This window comes from Tetrao urogallus, assembly GCF_951394365.1.
Source record: "Tetrao urogallus genome assembly, chromosome: 16".
Classification (NCBI taxonomy): domain Eukaryota; kingdom Metazoa; phylum Chordata; class Aves; order Galliformes; family Phasianidae; genus Tetrao; species Tetrao urogallus.
This window is the reverse complement of record NC_136829.1, coordinates 8,385,741-8,408,642: the sequence shown is the minus strand read 5'-3', so window position 1 is coordinate 8,408,642 and position 22,902 is coordinate 8,385,741. Positions and strand designations below refer to the sequence as shown.

The 22,902-nt window shown below is 40.8% G+C and overlaps 1 protein-coding gene across 2 annotated transcripts; it reads right to left on the bottom strand.

Moving 5' to 3' along the window:
• Positions 1-843: 843 nt before the first annotated feature.
• Positions 844-17,874, bottom strand: OSBPL2 (oxysterol binding protein like 2; the record flags this gene model as incomplete). 2 transcript variants are annotated; one of them, XM_079543364.1, is made up of 13 exons in its annotated part: positions 844-946; positions 1,706-1,796; positions 2,378-2,501; positions 3,225-3,353; positions 5,186-5,309; positions 5,955-6,044; positions 6,975-7,082; positions 8,896-9,078; positions 9,771-9,868; positions 10,588-10,722; positions 11,966-12,041; positions 12,306-12,453; positions 17,838-17,874. In XM_079543364.1, the coding sequence occupies 13 exons, from the start codon at positions 17,872-17,874 to the stop codon at positions 844-846; spliced, it is 1,446 nt and encodes a 481-aa protein (XP_079399490.1). The 2 variants fall into 2 exon arrangements, with proteins under 2 accessions (XP_079399490.1, XP_079399491.1); XM_079543365.1 differs by having other exon boundaries at positions 12,306-12,417.
• Positions 17,875-22,902: the final 5,028 nt, after the last annotated feature.

The following is a 22,902-nucleotide window of genomic DNA, read 5'->3' as shown; positions in this document are numbered from 1 at the left end:
GTGCAGAAGATCTAAGCCTCCAAGTGGTAGCAAGCAATATATTTTACACTGTAACCACCTCTGCATTCCTGCAATTGCTCCTGAAGTTCCTCATACTTTAAGAGCAGCATCTGACTTCAGAAAAAGCAGGCATCGTTTAATGCACCTTGCTCTTAACGTGTGTTTTATGTAGTTTTATCACAGGTATATAGTTTAATGCTCACAGTGACCAGAAATTGTGAAGACTTTGTAACAGATGACTACAGTTTGAGAAGCTAAAGTTGTTTTCTTGTTTCTCAATGTCTTTGAATTACTGAATCATATTGAGAGGGGGGCCAGCAGCTCCAGTCCCCACATAGTGCTACATACTGTATGAAAGTTTCACATGCATCTCTTCATGGGAAATAGCCACAGTACTAGATTTGATCATGTTCGTACCTTGTGAACTTTTCATCCCTGCTCCAAGTTCTGAAAACTTAGATTCCTCACTACTCTAAGTAAAGATGGTATTACCTCTATTTTCTTAACGTTACATAGTTTTCAAGGATGTTATGAGCTCTACCAGATACAGCATACCTTCCTGACAAAAAACTAGGGAAAAAATGGAGAACCAAAGGTCCCTTTAAAAATTAGTGAAAATATGATGATTTCAGGTGTAGCCTTATGAAAAGAATGCAACAGTGTTTAAATATTTGGCAATCCAACATTAGTGACCATTAAATCCTTGATTGCTCACTGATAGATGTTTTGTTAGGATTTACTTAGAAAAGCTGAATTTCGTTATTCACAAAACCAGACTAACTGGCTTACAATGAAATCTAGTAACTAGATGTCCAGATGAGATGAGCTATTGGTTCCATTATTTCAATATATGTCCGGACAGTCTGAGAAATTTCTATCAAAATAGCCACCTGAGTACAGCCAATCTGAAGTCCCGGTGTGTGGGTTAGTGCCTTGATGAAACCACCTGAGAACAGAAAAAAACAGGTAGTTAGGAGGGGGAACAAAAAGCCCAGAACTTTGCTTCTTTCCCAAGAACATTATTGAAAGACACTGATATTTCTCACTGGAGGAGGAGAGCCTCTGCCACTATTCTGAGCACGAAAAACAAGGCATTAAGCTTCCTGCACAGTGGTCACTGCCTGACCATTCATTCTTTTTTGCATGAAGTCAGGAAGGAGTACAAAATGGATTTTCAAATTGCTGTCTTATTCCAAATAATAGACACTGATATTGTTGATCATATATTGATAACATACCATTATTTTTTACTTTATAAGAGTTTTTAAAAGCAGTTTCTGAAGTAACCATCCAAAAAGTCCTAGAAGTTTGAAAGTAAGAGGCCTTAAAGGGCCACAACATGCTACTCAACTGCCAAAAGTTAGACTGGAATTGGCTATGGCACAAAATGGGACTTAATGTTTTATTCAGTCTATGAAAAAGATGAGTTCTGAGAGCTTAAAAAAAAAATCAAAAGAACAGCATTACCAGTTATTTATGACAGGTTTCAGCATTTACTATAAAATAATTTCCTAGCACAAAATTATCAGCAATTTGGTTTTCCAGCTCCGTTATTTAAGAGATGACCAGCAAATTACCACAAAATAATACAAATTGTGCTGTCATGCAGGAAATCAAACACACGCTGTCTTCACTAAAAGCATTTCAGGCAGTAAACCAGCAGCATTCAAAGCATTACACAACTGCCCAGCTTGCTGCTCCTTACCGTGTCTGCCACTCCACTTCGTCTCTCGCACGCTCCTTGCGAGCAGCTCTTTGTTTCTCCTCTAGTCTCTCTTTTTCTTTACTAGCCACATCTAGCAAACATTTCAATGAGAACAGTTGTTAAGCAAAATGGAAACAAAAAGGCAGAAAACAGGGAAAAGACTGCAAAGAAATAAAACATAGTTCATTCGAATGAGAGAAAGTGTTTGCTGGACACAATCTGCTCAACAATGACAACTGCAGGTGACAAAACTAAAACTGTCGTATCAGAAATGTTGTGACTACAAACAAAGTACATGGTAAAATTACAGAGCATTATCCACCCAGACAGTGGGAAAGAATTTAGATTGAGTATAACAGTGTTTTTTTCCCCCCCCTACTATCTGATAAACACCAGAGCAAGAGAAGATGCCTGCCAGCATCCCCCAACAAACATGCAATGTCCTCCAACACAGGATAGCAGTCTTGAGATCCACCTGGGACACACTTGCTCTCCCAGGCTATTCAAGGAGAAAACAGACATTGTACTGTACAAAAGCATGATCATGATGAAATGATGTTAACATTGCTTTGAGAATAAGAAACTGAAGATATCATTCCACAGCAAACAACCCCCATTCAGTCACCCCTCTCAGATGTTACCAATGTGAAAACATGTTCTTCAAACACATACCCATGTTTCCATTTTCCATGTTTCTGATATCTGGCCGTAGCCGACAGTCAGTGGGAGCTAATATTGCTTCCATGCCCTTCTCCAGCTCATTGAGACTCACAGCAAAACTGGTGAAATTGTACATCTTGAAGGCAAATTGTAGACAACACACACGTTATTTTGGCAAAGCAGCAATAGGCTTCCTGTACTGAATGGCTACAACAAAGCTTCTAAGAGAAATTACTGAGTCAAACCCTATTCCATCGGCCACCTTGAAAGCAAGACAGGTTCATTCCAAACTGACTTTTTTTAAAGAGGAGGGAGGAGCAGTATGGAGATCACAACAGTCTTTGCTTCAGAAAATAGAAACATATTTCCTCTATATCTGATGTTAAACACCATGATTTTTCTTTATGAAGAAAAAAGGAAACATCTAAAACTAAGAAAACAAGTCATTTGTCCCAGGAAAGCATGCACGTTTTCATTCATTAATTTCAGAGAACATTAACTTAGGTTAATATCCAGATGCCCAGTTACTGCATTTTTGGAAGCCTGCCTTCCAACAGCAGGGTGAGCAGTGGGGAGCACACATCCATATTTCAGCCACTCCCTGCACAAAGATCTCACAGATCACTCAGTGGAGCAGCTGCAGTCAGATCACACATTCTACCAACTCTGCAGCTTTCAGCACAGGAATGAAGCAGACAGCTTGCTTCAGTTTAATTTTGCTGCTGAAGCAAGAACTGCCAGAACCTGCCAAGAAGCACGCTAAGGACAGACACTTTCAATAGGGCTTCCTTTAAACATTACTCACGTTCCCTAAGATGTCACTAGTGACAGGAACACACACATTGATTGAAACAGTTACCTGTGATGAGTTGGGTGGCCTACAATTTATTCTCCAAAGCAATTTACTGCCTGGTATAAACTGCACGGTGTCTTGAACTTCCGGCATATCGTCAGCCTCGTCATTTTCCGATTTTATAACATCCTCACTCTGAAACAAAGACAACACCATTACTCCCTCAGGTTCAAATGAGTCAAGACTGCAGTTCAAACTAGTTTCTGTAATGGCAGAAGAAGGATAAATAGCACACGCTCGCCTTTTGGATCCCGACTGCTTTGCTTGCAAAAGTACCTTGTTTATTTAATTAATAAGGAATGAATTAGTGTATGAGTTCATCAATTTTACTTTAACTAAAACATGCCACCTTTTCACAGTGAGAATCAAGCTCCACATCAGTTTACATACATTAATGCACGTTCTGTCTAAGTTGCAGTAAGAATTCAACAACTACTCTTAGAAGAAACTAGTATTTCCCATTCCCAGAGAAGGCTCTGGCCTGCACTCCCACTCTCAATGCCGTGGTATGTGCTAGCAGTGGCAATCTCACAGAGCTGGACTATCATTTCTGAATTCTACCTGAGGGCGGAAAACAGGATGAAGATTTTTATTTCATCACCTCACTATTTTTATTCCACCGTTCACAGACCTCAATCACTTTTGTTCTGGCTATCTATTCTAGGAATAAAATACAATCTGGTTCTGCAAGCAGTTAGAGGAAAGAAAGAGGCTGCACACAGCACAAACAGCAGAAAACAACATCTTCCTCATACGACTGAAAGGCAAGCAGAGCACAAACATATCAAGCATTATCTCTACACAGGATCAGGCCAAACAACACCAGCTATAGTGTTTAATCCACTTGAGCTGCACAGACCCAGATCCCCTGACAGATTCCCTTGACTACCTGAAGACCTGCTTTTGCATGCTTGGTCCCTATCATCAGGCTGAACCACAGGAGAATGTGTCTCAGAACACAGCTGCACTGTAAAAGTTCAGAGGATCTCAACATGAGAAATCATCTGAAAGCACAGCCATCAGAATGGAAGAGGCAATATCATTCTACTGTTAGAGTGTCACAGTTCTCCTATTTGCCTTCTGCCTCCTCTGATGTGTCTCATTTGTTCTCTTCAAAACAGTTCCTCCTCTGAGTATAAATTCCACAGGAAGGAAGGAAGGAAGGAGTTGACTTTCTTAGGGTGAACAAAATCTTATTATTTAGAAATAAGTCAAAATACAAGCCTGCACCATGACAGAATCCAGAGGCAAAAAACAAGGCCTATTCTTGCTCTGGATTCCCGTCATGTGAGCATTTAAAAGACAGACTGAGTCTCCCAAGCAGAAGCTAATCACTCTCAACGTTAGCTCATCATTTTCATTTCGTACAAGCAACCAGCAAGAGCCCATGAGACTTTTGTTGACACTGGAAAACACAACAGTCCTCTGCATCACACTACATTTTGCATTTTCCATATAACCCTGAGGCTTTGGCAGTAACTCATCTGATCCGGACACGTGATGAAAAAAATCCACAAATTCCCAGACCCTTCTGCTTTAAAGGCTGTCTGCACCAGAAATTCAAAAAGGCTGCATCACCCAAAAAGGCATAAATGACTTAAATGTGGTACTTAAGGAATTTTCTTTTTAAATGCCTACATTCAGATATTTTCACATCTAGCAGCAGCAGTACAGACACTTTCTTTGTTGAAGAAAAGGCTTGGGAGCTGATAAATGATGACAACTCTGACAAGTCTCTAGCAATCACCATTTCTGTAAGTTCTCAAACACCAGCAGCTCTCACAAAGCCAACACAATTCCAAAGCGCAACGCCTTCTCACAACGCTGCATCCCTCAGACCCCTACCACAAGATGAACAATTATAACCCTCCACGTACCACCAACCCAACCATTTCTGAAAAGAGGATGATTTCCTCTCATTTTATATATTTTGGTATTTTTACTCCCTATAGGATCCTTAATCTTACCGGCTTCAATTTCTTTTGCTCACCACCTCTCTTCTCATTCTTTTTGTAAGTCTCATACGTGGTGGGATCAGTACACCACAAGCATTCTGTCCACTTGCCATAGATGATGCACAGCTTCTTTCTGCTGCAGAGAGAGCAAAGGAGAGTTAGCTTTTGCTTCCCATAAGGCCTTCTAAGCCAAGTCGTACAGATCCTGGTCTGCATTAAGCACACAGCTTCCTACCCTGCTGTACTTTTTTTCTTTGCAGATTTCTTAGAATCCAGATACTAGATTAATGCAAAGAAAATGATTCACCTTCAACTAGACCTTTTGGCATTCAGTCCTGCAGAACACATCCTCATGACTTAGTCACACACCTTTTGCTATTGTTAAATGAGTGTGGGTGCAGCGAAGCCAGCAGCTTGCAGTACAGACCCCAAGAGTCACACAACAGCCTTGGGCTTGATTAAATACTTTCAATAACTTCATTCTCATTATTTTAAGCTAAAGAATGAAACTGCAACTGTGCAACAGTGAAATCAGCTTCAACTACTCTGTGCTTTCCCTGGATACCTTCATTCCAAGTGGCCAGACTGGAGAGTTCCCTAATACTGCTGGAAATCCTCATCCCAACTGAGGAATCTTAATCCCAACACTGAGAATGCAAAAGGTTATAAACTGCATTGCTAACAACTCTGCACTCACAGCAGTCAAGGTCACCACGTCAGCACTAAAGCAGTATCTATCACAGTGCACAGAAACAGAGAGGCCAACAGACATAGCACTTACTTTTTGTCCTGGATGTATCCCTCTACTCTGTGAAGCTCTTTTCCAAACAGCCCACACGGTTTAAAATTAAGGACACATTTATCTCCAGTACTGCAGAGAAAATTTCAAGTACACACTTCAGGAAGCAAGCCCCTAAACACATTAACAAGACCATTTCCCTCTAACCCCTCCCACCTGCACTTTATTTTAGCTTTTTTTCTTGTCAGTAATGAGAGGTAATTATTGATATCATAATTTAACTCACTCAGATAATAAACCATAGTTATCACAGTGAGGTATGTGGCCAAGTTTCTATATTAAGCACAGAGAGACCCATCTTGGGTTGCAGATGTGAATTTAAGAGACAACTGCAGATTTGATGAGGTGGAAGTACCAGCACAGCAGCCTGTTGGAATAAAGCTTCAATCTATTCACACAAAAAACAGGTGCTGTATTACAGGTGCTGCATTCTTCTGGATTAAAGAAGTTTTCCAAAAAAATCTCCTATTTTACAGGAGATTATTCTCTCCTTCATTTTATGTAAAGTCAAAAGCTTCTTTATAGGCAGTTGGCAGAGCAATTGACATGCTCTATGTTCACATTATACTACTACTCTACAGTCATTTATCTGTGCTGTACTCTTAATTGAATACATTTTCTATTATCAAAATTAAAAGAGAGCCAAATGAAAATCAAGCTGATGGAGGTCTACAGCACGCTTCCAGCAATTATTCCATTTAATGGCTCTGGAGTTATATTTAATTTCTGTTCTCTGTCAGTAAGGCTGAATTTGAATAGGTAACTCACAAATGCAAAAGCTTTGTAGCCCATAAGCCATCTATCTATTCATTTGCCTTTTCATTTACATTATGATGATACAAAGCTCAGCCCAATGAATAGTTTGCATTTGTGAGAATGGGTGAGAGTGGGGAAAAAAACCACTCTGGGCCTACAAATACTGAAGCTGTGTATCCCAGGGCAGTACCTGCTTTGTAACACAAGTGAAAAGGACCACGCACCAGCCCCCAGGATTGGCATTACCTGTGATTCACGATTTCCACTGTTCCATATTGTTCTAGCCACAGTTTACCAATAATTACATTATGTACACAACAGGTTGGATTTGTCCATGTGTAAGCTTCACTATGTCTGCAAAGAAAACAGAAAAATAAATCCGTTTCTTGAGCTTGCAGTGGAATGTAAGCCTGTTGGAGCTCTATTTGCAGCAGGGCAAAATATTTACTGCTCCCACGAACAGCCAGCAGCTAACTTCAAAACAGAGAAGAAGCAGACTTTTCTTTGTAAGCCAACGACATGCTGCGTGTAAACACGAGGGCGAGTTAACAGTGCAATATGCCCTCTCCTTTTCTTCCTTATTAAAGAGTTGAATTAGCAAGTTTTACAGTTGCTGTGCTTTTGAATACAGATTCCAGCTCAATAAAGTGAGCTTTTAAAGTTGCCTGTGATAGAAAATAACGCTCGGATGAGAACTGGACTGACAAGGCCTAACACTGCCTTCTACTCAGCTGCTGCAGCAGCACTGCAGACTTCTTCCTAAAGCACTTTCTTGTAAACCTGTATCATAGCCCAGAGAGTTTGGTTAGGTTTTCTTATAACTCAAAGTGGTCCTCTGAGTTTTCCAGCAAAAGTTAGCCCCCATCAGATTAGCAATCAATCTGGTTAGCAATCAATCCATGTTAGAAAAGCATGCAAACCCTACTTTAATACAAAAAAAAAAAAATTAAAAAAGCAGAAATAAGCAGCATGCTCTGTAACAAATGCCTTGGGCTCCTAGTTCCATTAAGCATGGAGCAAACAAACATACTTAATATTTCCAACTGTCAGAGAAAGAAAACAGATCAACAAAGTCTGACAGTCTTCCACAGCAAACTATATTCAGGTGTACTTCAGAATAACGACTACTCTTCAAGTGGGGGAAAAACAAAATCATCCCCCCCAGCCTTAGTGTATGCTTTTATTCATGAACTTATTGACAGCAAAATCCATGGAGCATGAAATATAACAGAAAACATTCATGCCCTGTGAAGATGAATTGAGACGTTTATTTGTGCTGGAAAAGTGGGGAAGAATCGTGCTTTGTAACACAGAAAACACAGTCAGAGTCAACATAAACACAGTGCTTCAGCCTGATTGATGATGTTCCCTAAACTTAAGTCTGGCCCAGAATAACTTCAGGCTTCTCAAACCAACAGACTGGTATGAATCACAACATTAAGGAGCTCAAAATCTGAGCTCAGCTTCTGCTGCTAACTTGATGCAAATATTTAAACCGAATGCTTTAGACATTTACACTGCAATTTAAATCTGTACGGTGATTTGATTAGGCAGAACAAGAATCCTAATTCTACATTAAGGCTCTCTCCCCACCAGCACACATTTTTGTCAAATCTGCATTCTACTCTACTGTTCACAGTCATTTCTACATCCAGAGGAGATCTCCTCTATTTACATCAACATTTATATCCAAGACCAAGTTTTGGAAGATCAGATGCCAGCAGCTTGACAAACAAAAGAACTTTCAAAAGAAACTACAGGAAGAGTCAATGCTTTGTATGGCAGTCAAGTTGCCTCTTTATTAAGACCAAATGTCTACTTCCTTTCTACGTGAATGCCTATCTTCAGAAGATATTTTAAAGCAACCTCAAAGTTAGGCCTGAGGAAAGCTTTTGGAAAAGCATTTTTAAGTATTCGATTGCAGAATGCCCGGCACAAACCAGCATGTGGACAGCCACATGATTTGAGGCATAACTGATCAGGAGTAATAGGGAAAGGCACTGATGATTTCACTGGAAGCTGACAGAAATCCTGACGAGCTTCTTGCACTCTGCCATCACACAAGGCGGTTACTCTGAAGCAGCAGCACTTTTCACACACACACACACACACACACACACACACACACACACACACAAGGTTAAAGGCATTTGCTTCTCATACTCACTTTAGAAGCTCCAAAGTAATCGTTCCCCGTGGCTCCGCTTCTATGCTCTTTCCCCAGAATTTCAATTTGGGGTAGATTGAGCCGTGAAAAATAAAGTCCTTATTGAGGCCTTCAGAATAAAATGCACTAATAGGTGGGTGGTGGCTGACTTGCTCAGATATAAACCTAAATCCTAAATCCTCCCTGTCAACACAAGAAAGAGCATTACACACTTAGTCAACGTATGGGAAAAGAAAACATAACCTGATACTTCCATTTTTTTTTAAAAAGGCTTTTTAAATTACTCTGAAGGTGATGCTTCCCAGCCCTGTGACACATTTGAAATTAATAAAATGAAAGCAATAATCTTCTGAATACTTTCTAAACTGCTGTTTATACCCAGAAACAATCCCCACTGAAATACCCAAGTGACTTTCTACCTAGAAAAGCACCTGAAGAAGTTGGACTGGAATAACTCTCGAAAACTCTGCAATTCCTTGGGCAGCAGTAGGAGGTCTGACTGGAGGTTTTTCTCTATAACTTATGTATCTCCCATTTCAGCAAGCTGAAAGCCTCTCAAACTAACTTATCTGATAGCAATAAGCACAACACTCTTTAAAATTAGTTAATATTCTCTGTTCAGGTGTCTTCAGCAGAACTTCAACTATTTATTCTCTGAACAATTCTAAGAATACCCTGCATTAACACAGAAATAAGACTACTTCTATAAAAACCTCTCAAATATTTTGTATTAGTTGGGGAAAATAATTTTAGCTAAACTCAGAAAAGTATTAAACATATTTTAATAGTTTTTTATTTACTTTGGTGAATAAACAACCAAGCCAGTGTGACTGCCTGCTCACACAGCCAGCCTCAGATCCCAATTCAATTATTACCTTGTTAATTCATAGGTTTCTCCTAACAGGGGGTTAAATGGTTTGCCAGTTCTCTCCCACTGAGAAGCTACAGCAGAAACTGCAAAAGCAGCTACAGCCTGTAAGGAAATAAGAACACAGTTATATTAACAGTTCATTAAAACTGTTTTTTTGTTTGTTTGTTTTTGTTTCTTTGTTTTTGGCATAGTACAATATTTTATTATTCTTCCAAAAAGAAAGATCTGTATGTTGCTTAAGGCCAAAATGCTGGCAATCCATGGGATATAATATAGAAGTAGGGAAATAGAAGCAGTTAACAAGCCTATCATTCCAAAAGGAGTCATTTGCTGTAGTACATTTTGCCAGGTTGTACTCTGTTCCATGCTCCTCTCTTACCTCTAGAAATCATGGAGCCATTCAACAATTCAAATTAATGCTTGTGACCTATTTTGGAAAGCTCAGGAGCCTTTGTGTCACCAGGGCACAATACAACTTCATTTTAAGGTGATTTAAAGCCAAGATCTCATCTTTATAACACATAAATACCAAAGAGTCACAGCTAAAACAGTCCTGAACAGGCTGAGGGCCTTGGGAAGGGTCATTTGTTGCACTGCCCTGCTGAAGACCTTTGTGCAAAGTATCAAGTAGGAAAGCATCACACATAACTCATGTCAACCACTATAAAACAGGAAATTGCTCTAGACAGACAAACACGGGTATTCTTACAACAGCACTGGAGAAGGAGATGCACTCAAAAGAAGGGTTGTATTAATACAAAAGACCCTTGAGAAAGAGAAACCACTTCTGAACTAACAACAAGCTGGTAGCTGGGACTTGCCTGCATTCTTTCCAAGGGATCTGCATGACTACAAGCCTTATTAATGAGGTATATGTGTTCCATATATTCAGTTATCCGCTGAAGGAAACTCAATGGCTCATTGAAGACAATGGGCATCGTAATCTTAGACAACTCCTAGGTAACAAAAGGACAAGTTAATTTCTTAGAGCATTACGTTATCAACTGACAACACTAAGAATACTGAAAGTAAGCTGTGGGTTACTTGAGTCGTCAAGTGTGTTTGCAAGAACACTACAAGTTCAGCAGCAGAACTGGAACTGTTAGAGCTGAAAGGGAGTAGAAGCACTGCAGAACTCTACTAGAGATCAGAAAGAATGAAAAAAACTTTAGAAGTTGATCCAACTAACCCAGTAAATTCAAGAAAAATGTTACCTTCTACCTTCTTGTGTATGTTCTACACAAAAGAGGTTAAGATTTCTGTAGCTAGTGGAAATGATGCACCACCCAGCTCATTACAGGTATTCAGGTACCACACACTTCTTTGAAAACCTCACATATCTGTACGCATAAAATCTAACTATTCTACTGCAGGAATCACAAATTATTTGTTAGGAGGAACAGTTACATAACAAATACTACCTGAATTGCTCTAACATATTTTAGTGGCTTTATTAAAACTATCTGTTATTTCCATCAGTATGTCTCTCATTTCCCATGTGGATATAAGACACACAAAGCTCACACAGATTTCCAGCTCCCCAGGTCTTTTACTATTTGCCATCAAATCTAGATGTTTATTAAAACAGCTGCACTAATACTGGGCACTTCCATCTTTTACATGCTTACAATTTAGTGGAGCAGAAAATGCCATCAGATAGTTAACACAACAGTTGCTTTCCATTGTCACAGGCAGTAAGGAAAAGTCACTCCTGGCTAACCTGATTTGGTCAGGCAAATCGTTTCTGATAGAATGTCATCCATCCCAACCAAAGGAGTTTTGATGGTACATTTCTCTCTCCTAGATGACATAAGCTAAGCTGGCAAAGCAACTCACTGACTTGCCTGTTGCATTCACTAAGTACTGTGCTGGCAGATCTAGAGTAGATACGAATGTCTAAAACCAGCAGCAAAAAAAAAAACAATAACAAAGAAGAGAATGTTGTGTTAATCAAAGCATAATTAACTACATTGTTAAGGACTTTAGCATAGCTCTTACAGGACTGTGTAAGAGCACCAACTTATGTGCTCCAACGGCTAAAGTGAGAAAGGCAGCAGAGTTGGCAGTTTAAGATTATGTTCCTTGCAGGAAAAATACAAAATGCAGCAGGTATATTCTGCATGCAGGTTTTAAGGAATACAATTGATGAGTCAAAGTCAGAAAACTTAATATCAGCATACTTAATCTAGGCTAACTTACCAGTCCAATGCATTTTTTTAATATGCTCCACACACTAAAATCACTTCTAGAAAACATTGGGGCAGGCAATGATGTCCTATAATTGGAAAAAAAAGAACAGCAACACGTCTGTCACTACAAGTTCCTTAAAAAAAAAAAAATAAATTAATTAATTTACAGGTACTAAAGTACTTAATAAAGGAAATGAAGCATTAATTACCACTTGACATTGGAAGCAGACAAGTGGAATGCGTTTCAGTTTCAGAGAAATAACCTCTTTCTTGGTGAGAACAGTAATACCCCAAAAAATCACGATCCAGCACGGTCATTTCTCATTTCCTGCACAGTGCTGTGCATTTACCTGTGCCTCTTAATTCCATTTTCCTGAATCTCCGTCTCTCCGTTATGCTTTCCAGTCCTATTGCTTTGGTGTGGATCTAGATCAAGCATTTCTGCAACTTTATGATTTGCTTCTGAAAACTCTCCTGAAGAATTGTCAGAATCAAAGCCTGTATGGAAAAAACACACAAAGCAATAACTTTTTGAGGGACCTTATGATGCCACAGAGCATCTCTCACATTTTACAACTCTCACAGCATAAGCACACTTACACAGGGTCATTTTATTCTAAAAAACATCAGAGGGAAGAACTTTTATCAAGTGACCAAATTCCCAAGAATTTAGAGCCAAGTGTTGCATTAGAATCAGGCATTCTCATCTGTTTTTTTTCATGCTGCCAAATATAAAACCAATTTAGAATCTTACAAGCTCTTCAATAGCTCCTAATCAGCTCCATTGACTCTTCATCAGAGCTGTGATGTGATTATAATAATTTTGTTTAGCTACGTAGTTTTCCTTAAAGACCTTAGAAAAAATTAATTTAGCCTACTCACACTATCAGATACAGAGCAGTTAAGGAGGAAAAAAAGCCCATTTCACAACCTAGTGGCAAATATCCATATTACTCCAGCAACAGAAATATAGGATACCTAACTTTTTTGCCATCCCTGTGTGCAAACTTCACACATAAGAACCCAAACACATCAGAACAAATTCTTCAACTGCTGAACCTGCAGTGCTGAAGCACACAAAACATACAGGCATCACTCCAGACAAAAACAACGTGGTAAGATGACAGCATTAGGTCATAGCTACTCCTCCCCTGATCTCCCTTTAAAACTACTGAAAGCCTACACTGTAAGAAAGGCTGCATGCAATTCAACCTCATCCTTTAAGAGATTAATGTGAGATTAGGTAAGGACAACATCACCAAAAACAGAGCAGAACAGACTTCCCTTCTGGTTCTGCAGTCAGCAGAGCTACTTGGAGGAAAGTTCTGCAAAGATTTCAATACGTGTAAGGACAAACAGAAGCCTCAAAGTAGTTTGAACATTCCATAGAAGTGTTAGAAAAACAAAACACTGGTGAGGGATTGGTCTAGAAAGGAGAAAAACGCCAAAATATTTTGAGGGAGATGTTTTTTTAGACTTGGAGATTAATGAAGGATTTTTTAATTATTTTTCCATTTATGTTTGTATTCCTTTCATTCCAGTTATCACAATCCAGGCAAGCACTTTCCTGTGCTGACAGTCACTATCACAACTAGGTGCAGCCAATTCTGAAGCCCAGCTGTGGATGTAGAAAGAATCCCAGGTGTTACAAAGCATGTAAGCACCCTAATAGAGTAAGGAAATTAGTTTTGACCAAGATTATTTCAGTTTCAGAGTAAGAAAAACAATGATTTTGGGGCATTAACTTCATTAAAAATGCAGACGTAAAGGGTGATGTCGCATATTAAACCCTCTCCTACATTTTGATGTTACAAGTGTGTAATTATACAGCAATAATGACACCTCAGCAGCTCTTAGTACTTAACTGGAAAATGCGATAGTTGTATGTAACCAGGCAATGGAAATGAAGATTAATCTGAAACACCTGCCTTCAAAGAAAAGCAACACCTGTCCATCTTCAGTCAACCCACAACAGAACAATAGTTGTCATTTTTAAAGGGCATTCCAAATCGCAAGGAGATGGAGAAAGCAAATACCATAGAGTATAAGGAAATAGCTTTGACTAATGAAGTGGGGAAAAACATGTGGGCTTGCAGGCAAACGTGCCCTCAGCCAGAAAGCTGATCAGGCCCACACAGCATATGGACCATCATCACATTTAATGGGCATTTTGATCAGTTAAAGCACAGGCTTTCCACTATGCTTTCCATCTTCTGTAACAGCTGGCTCGTCTGCTCCAAGCCCAAACAGAAGTTTTAAAAGCTGCTTCTCAATGAAATTCCAAATGTTATAGTTCTGAGGAGAACTATCAGACAATGTTCTTCACAGAGGAAATACTGACTGGAATATTTACTGAAATGCTCTGTTACAGTTTTTCTAAGTTCCAAGTCTTTCAAGCTACCATTAAAGCCTTGAACTTGCAAAACTGAGTATCTGAGCTCCAATACAGGCCAGCTTTTGTACTGAAATAAAGCTTCAAAAACTAACAGAGTCAAAAATAAACTTAATCAAAAAGTCCCAACCTCTACGTGTCAAGGGTAAACCCAAGCTTTTAAAGTCTTCAGTTATCAAAGTCAGATTAACTGGTTACCAGTGCTAATCCATTTCAAGAACTTAAAGAAAAAGTACTTGCCAGCAGCTCTAGTTCTCACAGTCCTCTTCTTCCCCATCCTGCAGATGAAACAAGCCCACTAAGCCATGTTACACATCCAGCTACGAGGGAGCAGAGTGGCACAGCGCTGCGTACACTGCACACACCAGGACACAAGACTGCCCTTTCATACACTCAGCAGCTTCCTCAAATACTAATTAAGGTTTGTCACTCAAGACAGAAAGAGAATCAAAATAGCAAAGTGGTGAGAACCTTCATACCTAAAAAGGTTCCATCAAATTGGATAAAAATGCTGTAAGTGCGCACAGTGAGTAAAATAAGAGGCCACTTTTTCTCAGCCAGAAATTACTGTTTCTCCCCCTTCCAAACAAGTCAGTCTCACACTGCACGGCCGTATTGTGCTGCTTCCAACAGGAGGCAGGCTGGGCTTTCACAACATCCACAGTACTTCAATTCTGGGGCACAATCTGCTGATTGAATCCAAACACGATGGAAATAAATACATCTGGCAGCAGGTAGCACACTTGCTCCTCCCTAGGAGGAAGCAACAGTTTACAGCAAACAAGAGCCAAGCAGTAGGAACAACAGGGCAACCTGCTCTCAAACACACTGCACCAGATTGACCTCACAGATGCTGAGCAGGCTTCCATGGAACCGCAGGTTAATATGTAAAAAAAAGTACCACAAAAGCTACTCAAGCTTATCAAAAATAAATTATTACCCTGTGACTAACTTACTGTAGTAAGCATTCTGCTGTTCTGTGCCAATCCTTCCACAAACCACTTTGGCAAAAAGACACCTTACAGAATTAATGAAAGATAAGGTCTGACACAACAAAAGTCAACAGCACAGCCTTTAACAAATTCAAAATGAGGTTAATAATGCCAAGGTGATGCAGGCCGGAGCGAAGTGATCAAAGCCATGTGCTGACGTAAGATTTTGAAGAATCTGAATTCATCAATGAATTTACCAGCTTTCTTGATCCAATCTCAGAGAAGTCTTCCTCCTGCATTTGAGAAAAATCAAATGCTGCACTGCCAAGAAATGACAGGCATTACACACAACATCTCTGAGATGCTCACAGTAATACTCAGTCCTGAAGTAAGGATGTCATGTGTCCAGCTAATCAGCAGTGATAATCACCTCTGAACACAAAGCAACTTCACTCTGGAAACTCTTCCCCAGACAAACTGACTCATCAGCTACACAGCACAGTCCATCCTGGACATTTACAGGTGTACTCATCATCAAACATCATTGGGTCAAACCACCTGCCAGGAGGATGACTCCCAACCACACAGCATGCAATGCCATCACATGAACATGACTTCTGGATGTGATGGGGACAGTGTCAGAAGCAGGAAACTTCACAACCTAAGAGATTAAATCCATCACAACAAAACCCAGGGGTCCACAGGGCAGATCTCTATTTGAGAAGTGGATGTTATCAAGTAATAACTACGGAAATGTTGAGGCCTTCTCAAGGAGTGATCTCACATTTTATAAGGGAGAACACACCACACAGGCTAAGATTGCTGCAGAATTCTAAAGCACAACTTCCCAAGGAGTTTCACTCTCCTGCTAAGCTTTGTTTGCAATTTGTAGGGCAGAAACAACAGCATCCAAACTACTAAAATCAGGGAAACTGTGGGAACACACTGCAAGCCCCACCGAGGAATGCAGAGCCCAGGACAACTGGGGAAGCAAGTGGAAAAGAGCATGGGGTACATACTGCGTTCATATCAGCAGGGAAATGAGACACAGCTGGAGAATGAGCTTGTTCCTGGTAGCCACATCCCAGTCACAGACTTAAGGGAAAACCAGCACGTGTCTCAAGTTGGCTTCTGCCCATCTACTGCTCCGACTGAAGGAATGGAGAGTATGCTCAGAAAAAACAAGCTGAGCAGTCAGTCTGCCAAGGGCAATTTGCTTTTTTAATCAAAATTGAGAATCCCGAATCCTGAAGTTCTTAGTGTGGAATGCAAAAGCTTACTATGACTCAGAAAGGACCTCAATTCTGAGCTTAATCTCCTGGGGATACAGAGCACACACCTGGCTGCTTCAGGAACCAGCAGAAGAATGCAGACAGACCTATTAATAATTGTTCTTAGCATCACATTTATGTACGACCTGAAGAAGTCATAGATACAAAGAACCAGGTCTAGACTTTACTAGGCTTGTGCAAGTAATCCAACAAATGGACAGTAAGGTCTAAAGCACCCAGCTGGAACAAGAAATGGAACATCAGCCTTTAGAGGTACTCTCAAGGGAGAAAGACTCTGAAACAACTGTGACAAGTCCTGCACAGTCTGCTGTCAGTCACACTGTTCCAAACAGCTCTGTTTGTTCCTCACAGGAATCTCCAACCATGTCTAAGTCCATCTCACCCACCTGCATCTACCACACTACTTCCATTCTTTGGCTTCCATGATTGCCATCATTCTCCTTCATTCCCTTGATTTCACATCAAGTACCCTACACTCACCATTGCCAGTATTTCTCATTTCACCTCGAATTTCTAAGGAAAAATTTACATGCAAAACTCTGAACTACTTTGGGATTTTTGAAACTACTTCTTGTTTTTCTTTTTTTTTTTTTCTTTTTTTTTTTTCTTTTTTTTTTTTCTTTTTAATGAAAATACTTCAAAGTATTTCATTTTGTCACTAAAACCACATAAGGATCTTAGCAGTAATCACTCATCTTTATTACTTCAGAGAAATGCACTATTTGATGCACTGCTCCAGGGCGATTGAATTCCTGTTTGCTCTTCTAGAAGCAGCACTGGATTGCCAAACCTTTCAGTTCCTTATCCAGAAAGCATGCTTTCACAGCAATTTGTACAGATATAGAGGAATATTTCTCTATTTCCATTTTTTGGAATAAGTTTTCCGTCAAAATAAATAGAATAACAGTGAAAATAACCTACAGGAGATATTTTCACCTTTCAAAGGGCCTTAAAAGCATTACTTCTCAAGCTGCTATAAAATTACCTGCATCTCATGGAAAAACGAGAGCAAGACTGGCCCTAAAGAACAACTACAGTGGTAAAATAATAGCCAGCACTGAGCTTTAAAGAATAAAAATAATATGAAACAAATACATATTTCCAAGCCCAAACGTTTCTTCTTTTCAGAACACGGCACTACAAGTTTCACAAGCACCTTTCATTCTTTGTTCCTTAGCAGTAATACATCTCTTGTACCTTACAGACACAATGCAGTTCAGAGCTGCTTTTTTCCCCTCCTCCTTTTTAGCACTGCCCCCCACTCACCCGTAACGGCATCATAGAACTCTTCTTCACTGTTCATCCTTCAGCGTGAAATCTCCGTACAGCCAGCTCAGCTTCCTCTAATGCATCATTCAACTTGATTTAGAGCTTAAGTGTCTGTACGCTTTTGAAGTCGTCTTTTGCAAGTTCCCAGCCGCTTTAGATGATCTATTTGACAAGACAGGGAAGAAGAATTAGCAACTCCCAAACTTCTTGCAAGCACAAACACACACACTTGACAGACACTCATTTTCCTATTTCTTCCCATGACAAAAGAAAGCCTTGGATTCTTGCATTCATGAAACAGTCACTATGACTCTGAAGTCCTCCTGAAGATCAGTGCTGCTTACCACAAGAGCAACCAGGATATTATGTCACACTTGTTCTCTCTACATAAAAACATTACGTACACTATTATAAAATATACTCTACTTACTGCAAGTTACATTTCAGACAAGGACAGCGAGAAGGAGAAGGAAGAAAAAGACAGCTGGCAAAACAGAAATCCCTTCTCAGCCAAAAGATAAACCTTACTGCATTCTTAACCAAGAAAGCTGGGAACAAGTAAAAGAACTTTACCTCATTGTTACATAAAAATGCAGGGCCTTGCTGCACATTGTGCACTCAGCAACTATTAGGTAAGTTCTGTCAGCTACTGCTCTGAACGTTTGAACGCACAACAGGAGGTTGTGCTCTCCAGATAGAAAATGTAAAGAAACAAACCTTTTTCTCACTAAAGCCAAACACACTACAAATCACTTACAGATTCATGAAGCATTCCAGCTCTGCTTTATGGACAGACTACATTAGATTTATTCCAGATGGTTGGCAATGATGTAACATAAACATTTTACTTCACTCATCTTTAGTCAAAGCAAAAGAATCAGAAAATTTCAATTCCACCCCTGCTAACCCTCACCAGGTACCAGTGCTGAGCCAGGCACACAGCAATGCTCCAGCTCCCCCAAAACAACCTCAATGTGTCAGCCTCAATTTTTTTCTGATCCTTGAAGATCCCACTGCTTTTGTGAGAGTGGCTTTTCCAGAGTAATTATAACATGCACAGTTCCATTCCAATTAAGGGAAACAAAGCCAGAAGCACACTCTATTCCTAGTAGAGGAGCTTGCCATGTTTAGAGCCAGTTCCCTCTCTCCTCTCTGCAAGACACCAAACTGCACGATGCCCCCTGAACTTCAACTGTTTTCACCTCACTGCTCAGCACAAAGCTATGTGAACGCCTCACACACTGTCCTTCCAACTCTCTGTTCAGAAGGAGCAGCTGAAATGGCCTATTTTACAGCTCCTTGCAGTTAATGAACACAGTGTTGAAGCATCACACTTCTCAATGCCAGGTTCCTGACTGTCACCTTTTCTCTGGGAATAACCTCTTTTGCCCACCATCACAAGATTTTCATCAATCTCTGTATCATTAACATCTCAGCTTCCATATAATCTTCAGCAGCTTTTCCTTTACAAGTCCTCACCTCCGTAAGGACAGAACTTCACGCAGCTGCTTCTTTTGTGTGTTGCTACACTCCTGTTGCAATTGCTTTCAGCTGAACAGTTTCCTTCCCTCTTCCTCGTGCTCCAGTCACAGAGCTTGAAGCAAGAAAGCTGAAAAAGGCTTATCAGCAACAGATTTCTGACTCAGGTTAGTCAAACTGCCTCGATCTCCCAGGGAAGGATACAAGAGCTCAAAATACTGACACACTACAGACAGGGATGAATGAAGACTTCCAGTGCAAGGCTACCCCCCAGGGCTACCAGCAAGTGCCCTGCTTGCAGAAGGGAAAGGAGCAGCAGCTTTGCTTCAAAAAGATGCAGTGCAGACTGCTGGCAGACAACCAGAAAAAGGCAGAAACCCTTTAGTAACTGGTTCAAAAGCAGCAGCTAGCCCAGATTTCAGGGTGAACCGAACAGGATGCTGTGCTTCTTCTCTAAACAGCAGCAGAATTAATTACACTGCTCTAAATGTCTACCTCTAACACGAAATGCACTGCCACAGCTCACAGCAGACAGCAGGGGAAGCTGTGCTCCAGCACAGGTCTGGCTGTTACCTGGCCTAGCAGAAGGCAGGTGCTGACTGCAGGAGATGCTCACACTGAAGCTGCAGTCAGAGTCCCTGTGAGCCTTCCAGCCCCACCAGTGAAGTATCTCTTGCAGGTCTCCAGCTCTATCATACCTCTAATGAAAACCTGTTCTTGAGGACGTAACTGCGTACACTTTTCAGCCTGGGAGGGAGGAGAAGAGGGAAAGCACTAGTTTTCTTAGGATTCAACTGCCTACAAGTGCTGCACCCTTCTAGAAAACCAGCAGCCAATATTTCCAAAAAGAGATGTGCATGTGCCCAGCATGCAGCTGTCTCATGACAAGCACTAAAATTCCTGAGTTTTCTCCATGCATTCCCTCATGTCCCATCTCCCAGCCTTTGCTTTTCATCCAAGCTCTGGCAGCAGGACTCCCCCCACCACTGCATACAGCTCATAGTAGGATTCTGTTCCAAAGCAGTTCTACCCACCTGCAGCATACGTAAACCAGCTGCCAACCCACCTCTGTTTAATTATCACACCAAGAGCACACTCCCCCTCTCCAAACACATCCTGGCAGGAATGCCAGCATGCCACAGTCACTAAGGAATAAGAACTCTGAATTACTGATAATAAAGGCACTGACTACAAAGCTAATGAAGCTTTTCTATGAAAACAACCACCAAATAGAAGTGCGGCGACTGCAGGGAAAGACCTGAATGAACCAGAAGCCCACATTACACTCTGTCCTTGTGCACCTCACACCCCACCCCGAGCTGATCCTCATTTGAGAATGAGGGTTTGGTCATACGCTGTAAGTTATAGACAAGTACTGCAGCTCTCACCTAAAGAACAAAATATTCATGGAAGTTACTTTAAGTAATAGTCACAAATTGTTTTAAGGCATTAGGAGAATTTTAAAACGGCTAAAGCAATGTATTTTGCACCAGAGTCACACCAGGAATAACTTAGCACTCATATTACTTCTTGTAAATTCAGTTATTTAACTTAGCAGAGATTAACATGAATTTGCACACACACGAACACAGGATGGTATCAGCATTTAGCTCTCGTGAGTCAAGAAGCAAAGACTGCTAAAAGCAACAGCAGAAAGTTACTCTCAACCAGGCTGAAGACAAAAACATCCTGTTTGCTTCATGTTCAGCATTTGTAATCTGTATTTCCTCCACACTGCTCATTTCCACACCAAGAACTGCAGTCAGCAGCTTCCATCCAAAGTGCAGCAGAGCTGTACAAGGAAAGGTGCCACACACAGGGAGACCCATCGAGGCTTAGGTCTGATTCCAATCCCAGCAAATCTTTCATAAAGCACGAACATCATGTTCACCTTGTTGTACTGAACGTAGGTGAAATACAAAGCGTGTGCTTATATATGAAACCAGAGGTGTGAGACCCACGGCCAGGTGAGATGCACTGCCTGCTCTCTGCCGTTTGCACGCTCCAAAGCTACACTATAGGGAAGGAAAAAAAAACAACCACTGACCGAAAACCAACAGATCCACCAATGACTGTCTCATTAAGACCTAAGGTTTGGATTCTAACCACCTGTATACAGATTAAGAGCAACAACAAAAAAAAGCACAACAAAATACCAGGACCTGTCCAAAAATAAACCTGCAAGATCTAAACATGCCATCACTGTGATTTTGCTCACCTCACAGAACTAGTTACTCCATACTAACTCGTTCTTCTAGGTCAGCCTTCCACAAAGCCCCTGCTGGTTGACCAGAAGTTACTCCTCCTTAAAGAAACATTTACATTGCTGTAGGAAGTTGAGCTTCCACTGCTGGAGCAGCTCATGCTGCTGGAATGCTGCTCAGCAAGCAGGAGGCTGGCTGGTGCAGGGCTGCACCTGCGCTGTCCTGCTCCTCCTGGCCTGACATCTAAGTCTCACATCGTGCAGCACTCCTGGAAAGCAAATGTGTTGCTGACACCACTCTGCCTCCTTTACAAATCCTGCTTTTTCTCTCCAATAGCACACGTTTAACACTGTGAGAAGCACAGCACCAGGTCGCAGCCATCACCCAGCCACCCCATCCACCAGCAGAGCCAGGAGCGCTTAAGCAAAACCACACATGGAAACAGTGAGCAGTTCTGAAAACAAACCGAGGCTGGCCAGCGTGAGGCTGGGCGTTGAGTTCAGCCCACTGGCATTAGAGAGCCACCAAAGAATTAATGAAGCAGCACATTCACGAGTTTTTTCACATGTCTAGCAAGGTTTTGTTGGATGTGTGCTTCCGTAGCAAATTTTAAAACAAATTAAGTTTATTAACTTGAAAGGAGAATACTTGTAAGCAATATGGGGGGAAAAAAAGTTAAAAAGCGTGAAAAAGGAAAAATCAAGCGAGGCTTTCATCGCAAAAAAGTAATGATAATTTTCTATCAAGTCTCACAATGAAAACACCACACAAATACTGCCTGAGGGGTGGAACAGAAGAGGCAAAAACCTGCGAGCTCTGAAAGGACCCCCTGTTTTCAGATGTTTGCATGTCTTTAATGGGTCAGAAGGACACAAGCTCAACTTAATAGAAACCAGCTTGGTCAGAATGTAAAGTCAGCTTGGTGCAAAGGAAAATTAATTCCATGGCCTGTTTAATCCATCTAACAACATACGTAAATAAAAAGCAGCATTTCCATTAGCACATCTCCTGAGCTCGGGATGCAGCTTCTGTCCAGCAAGCCTAAGGAGCCACTGGCAGATCAAATACACACAGCCGTCACACCGACGCTACAAACAAACAAGCTCACAACCCTCCCAAAACATGACTGGTGAAGTAAGAGCTGAGCCCACCTCTTCTCAAGTTGCCAGCTGAAATAAAACATAGCTGCTGTACTTCAAGGGACAGAAATAAATAGCTTGAACCAGAAGATAAATATTCATGTGCTTTTGCTCCGTATATATCTCCCGAAAGCATCAGACTGCAGTGTTTCATCTCTGAATGAAAGCTTCAGCAAGGATGAATCTTAATTGACTCGTGAAATTAGGTTACCGACAACAGTGGATCTAAAACATCTACAA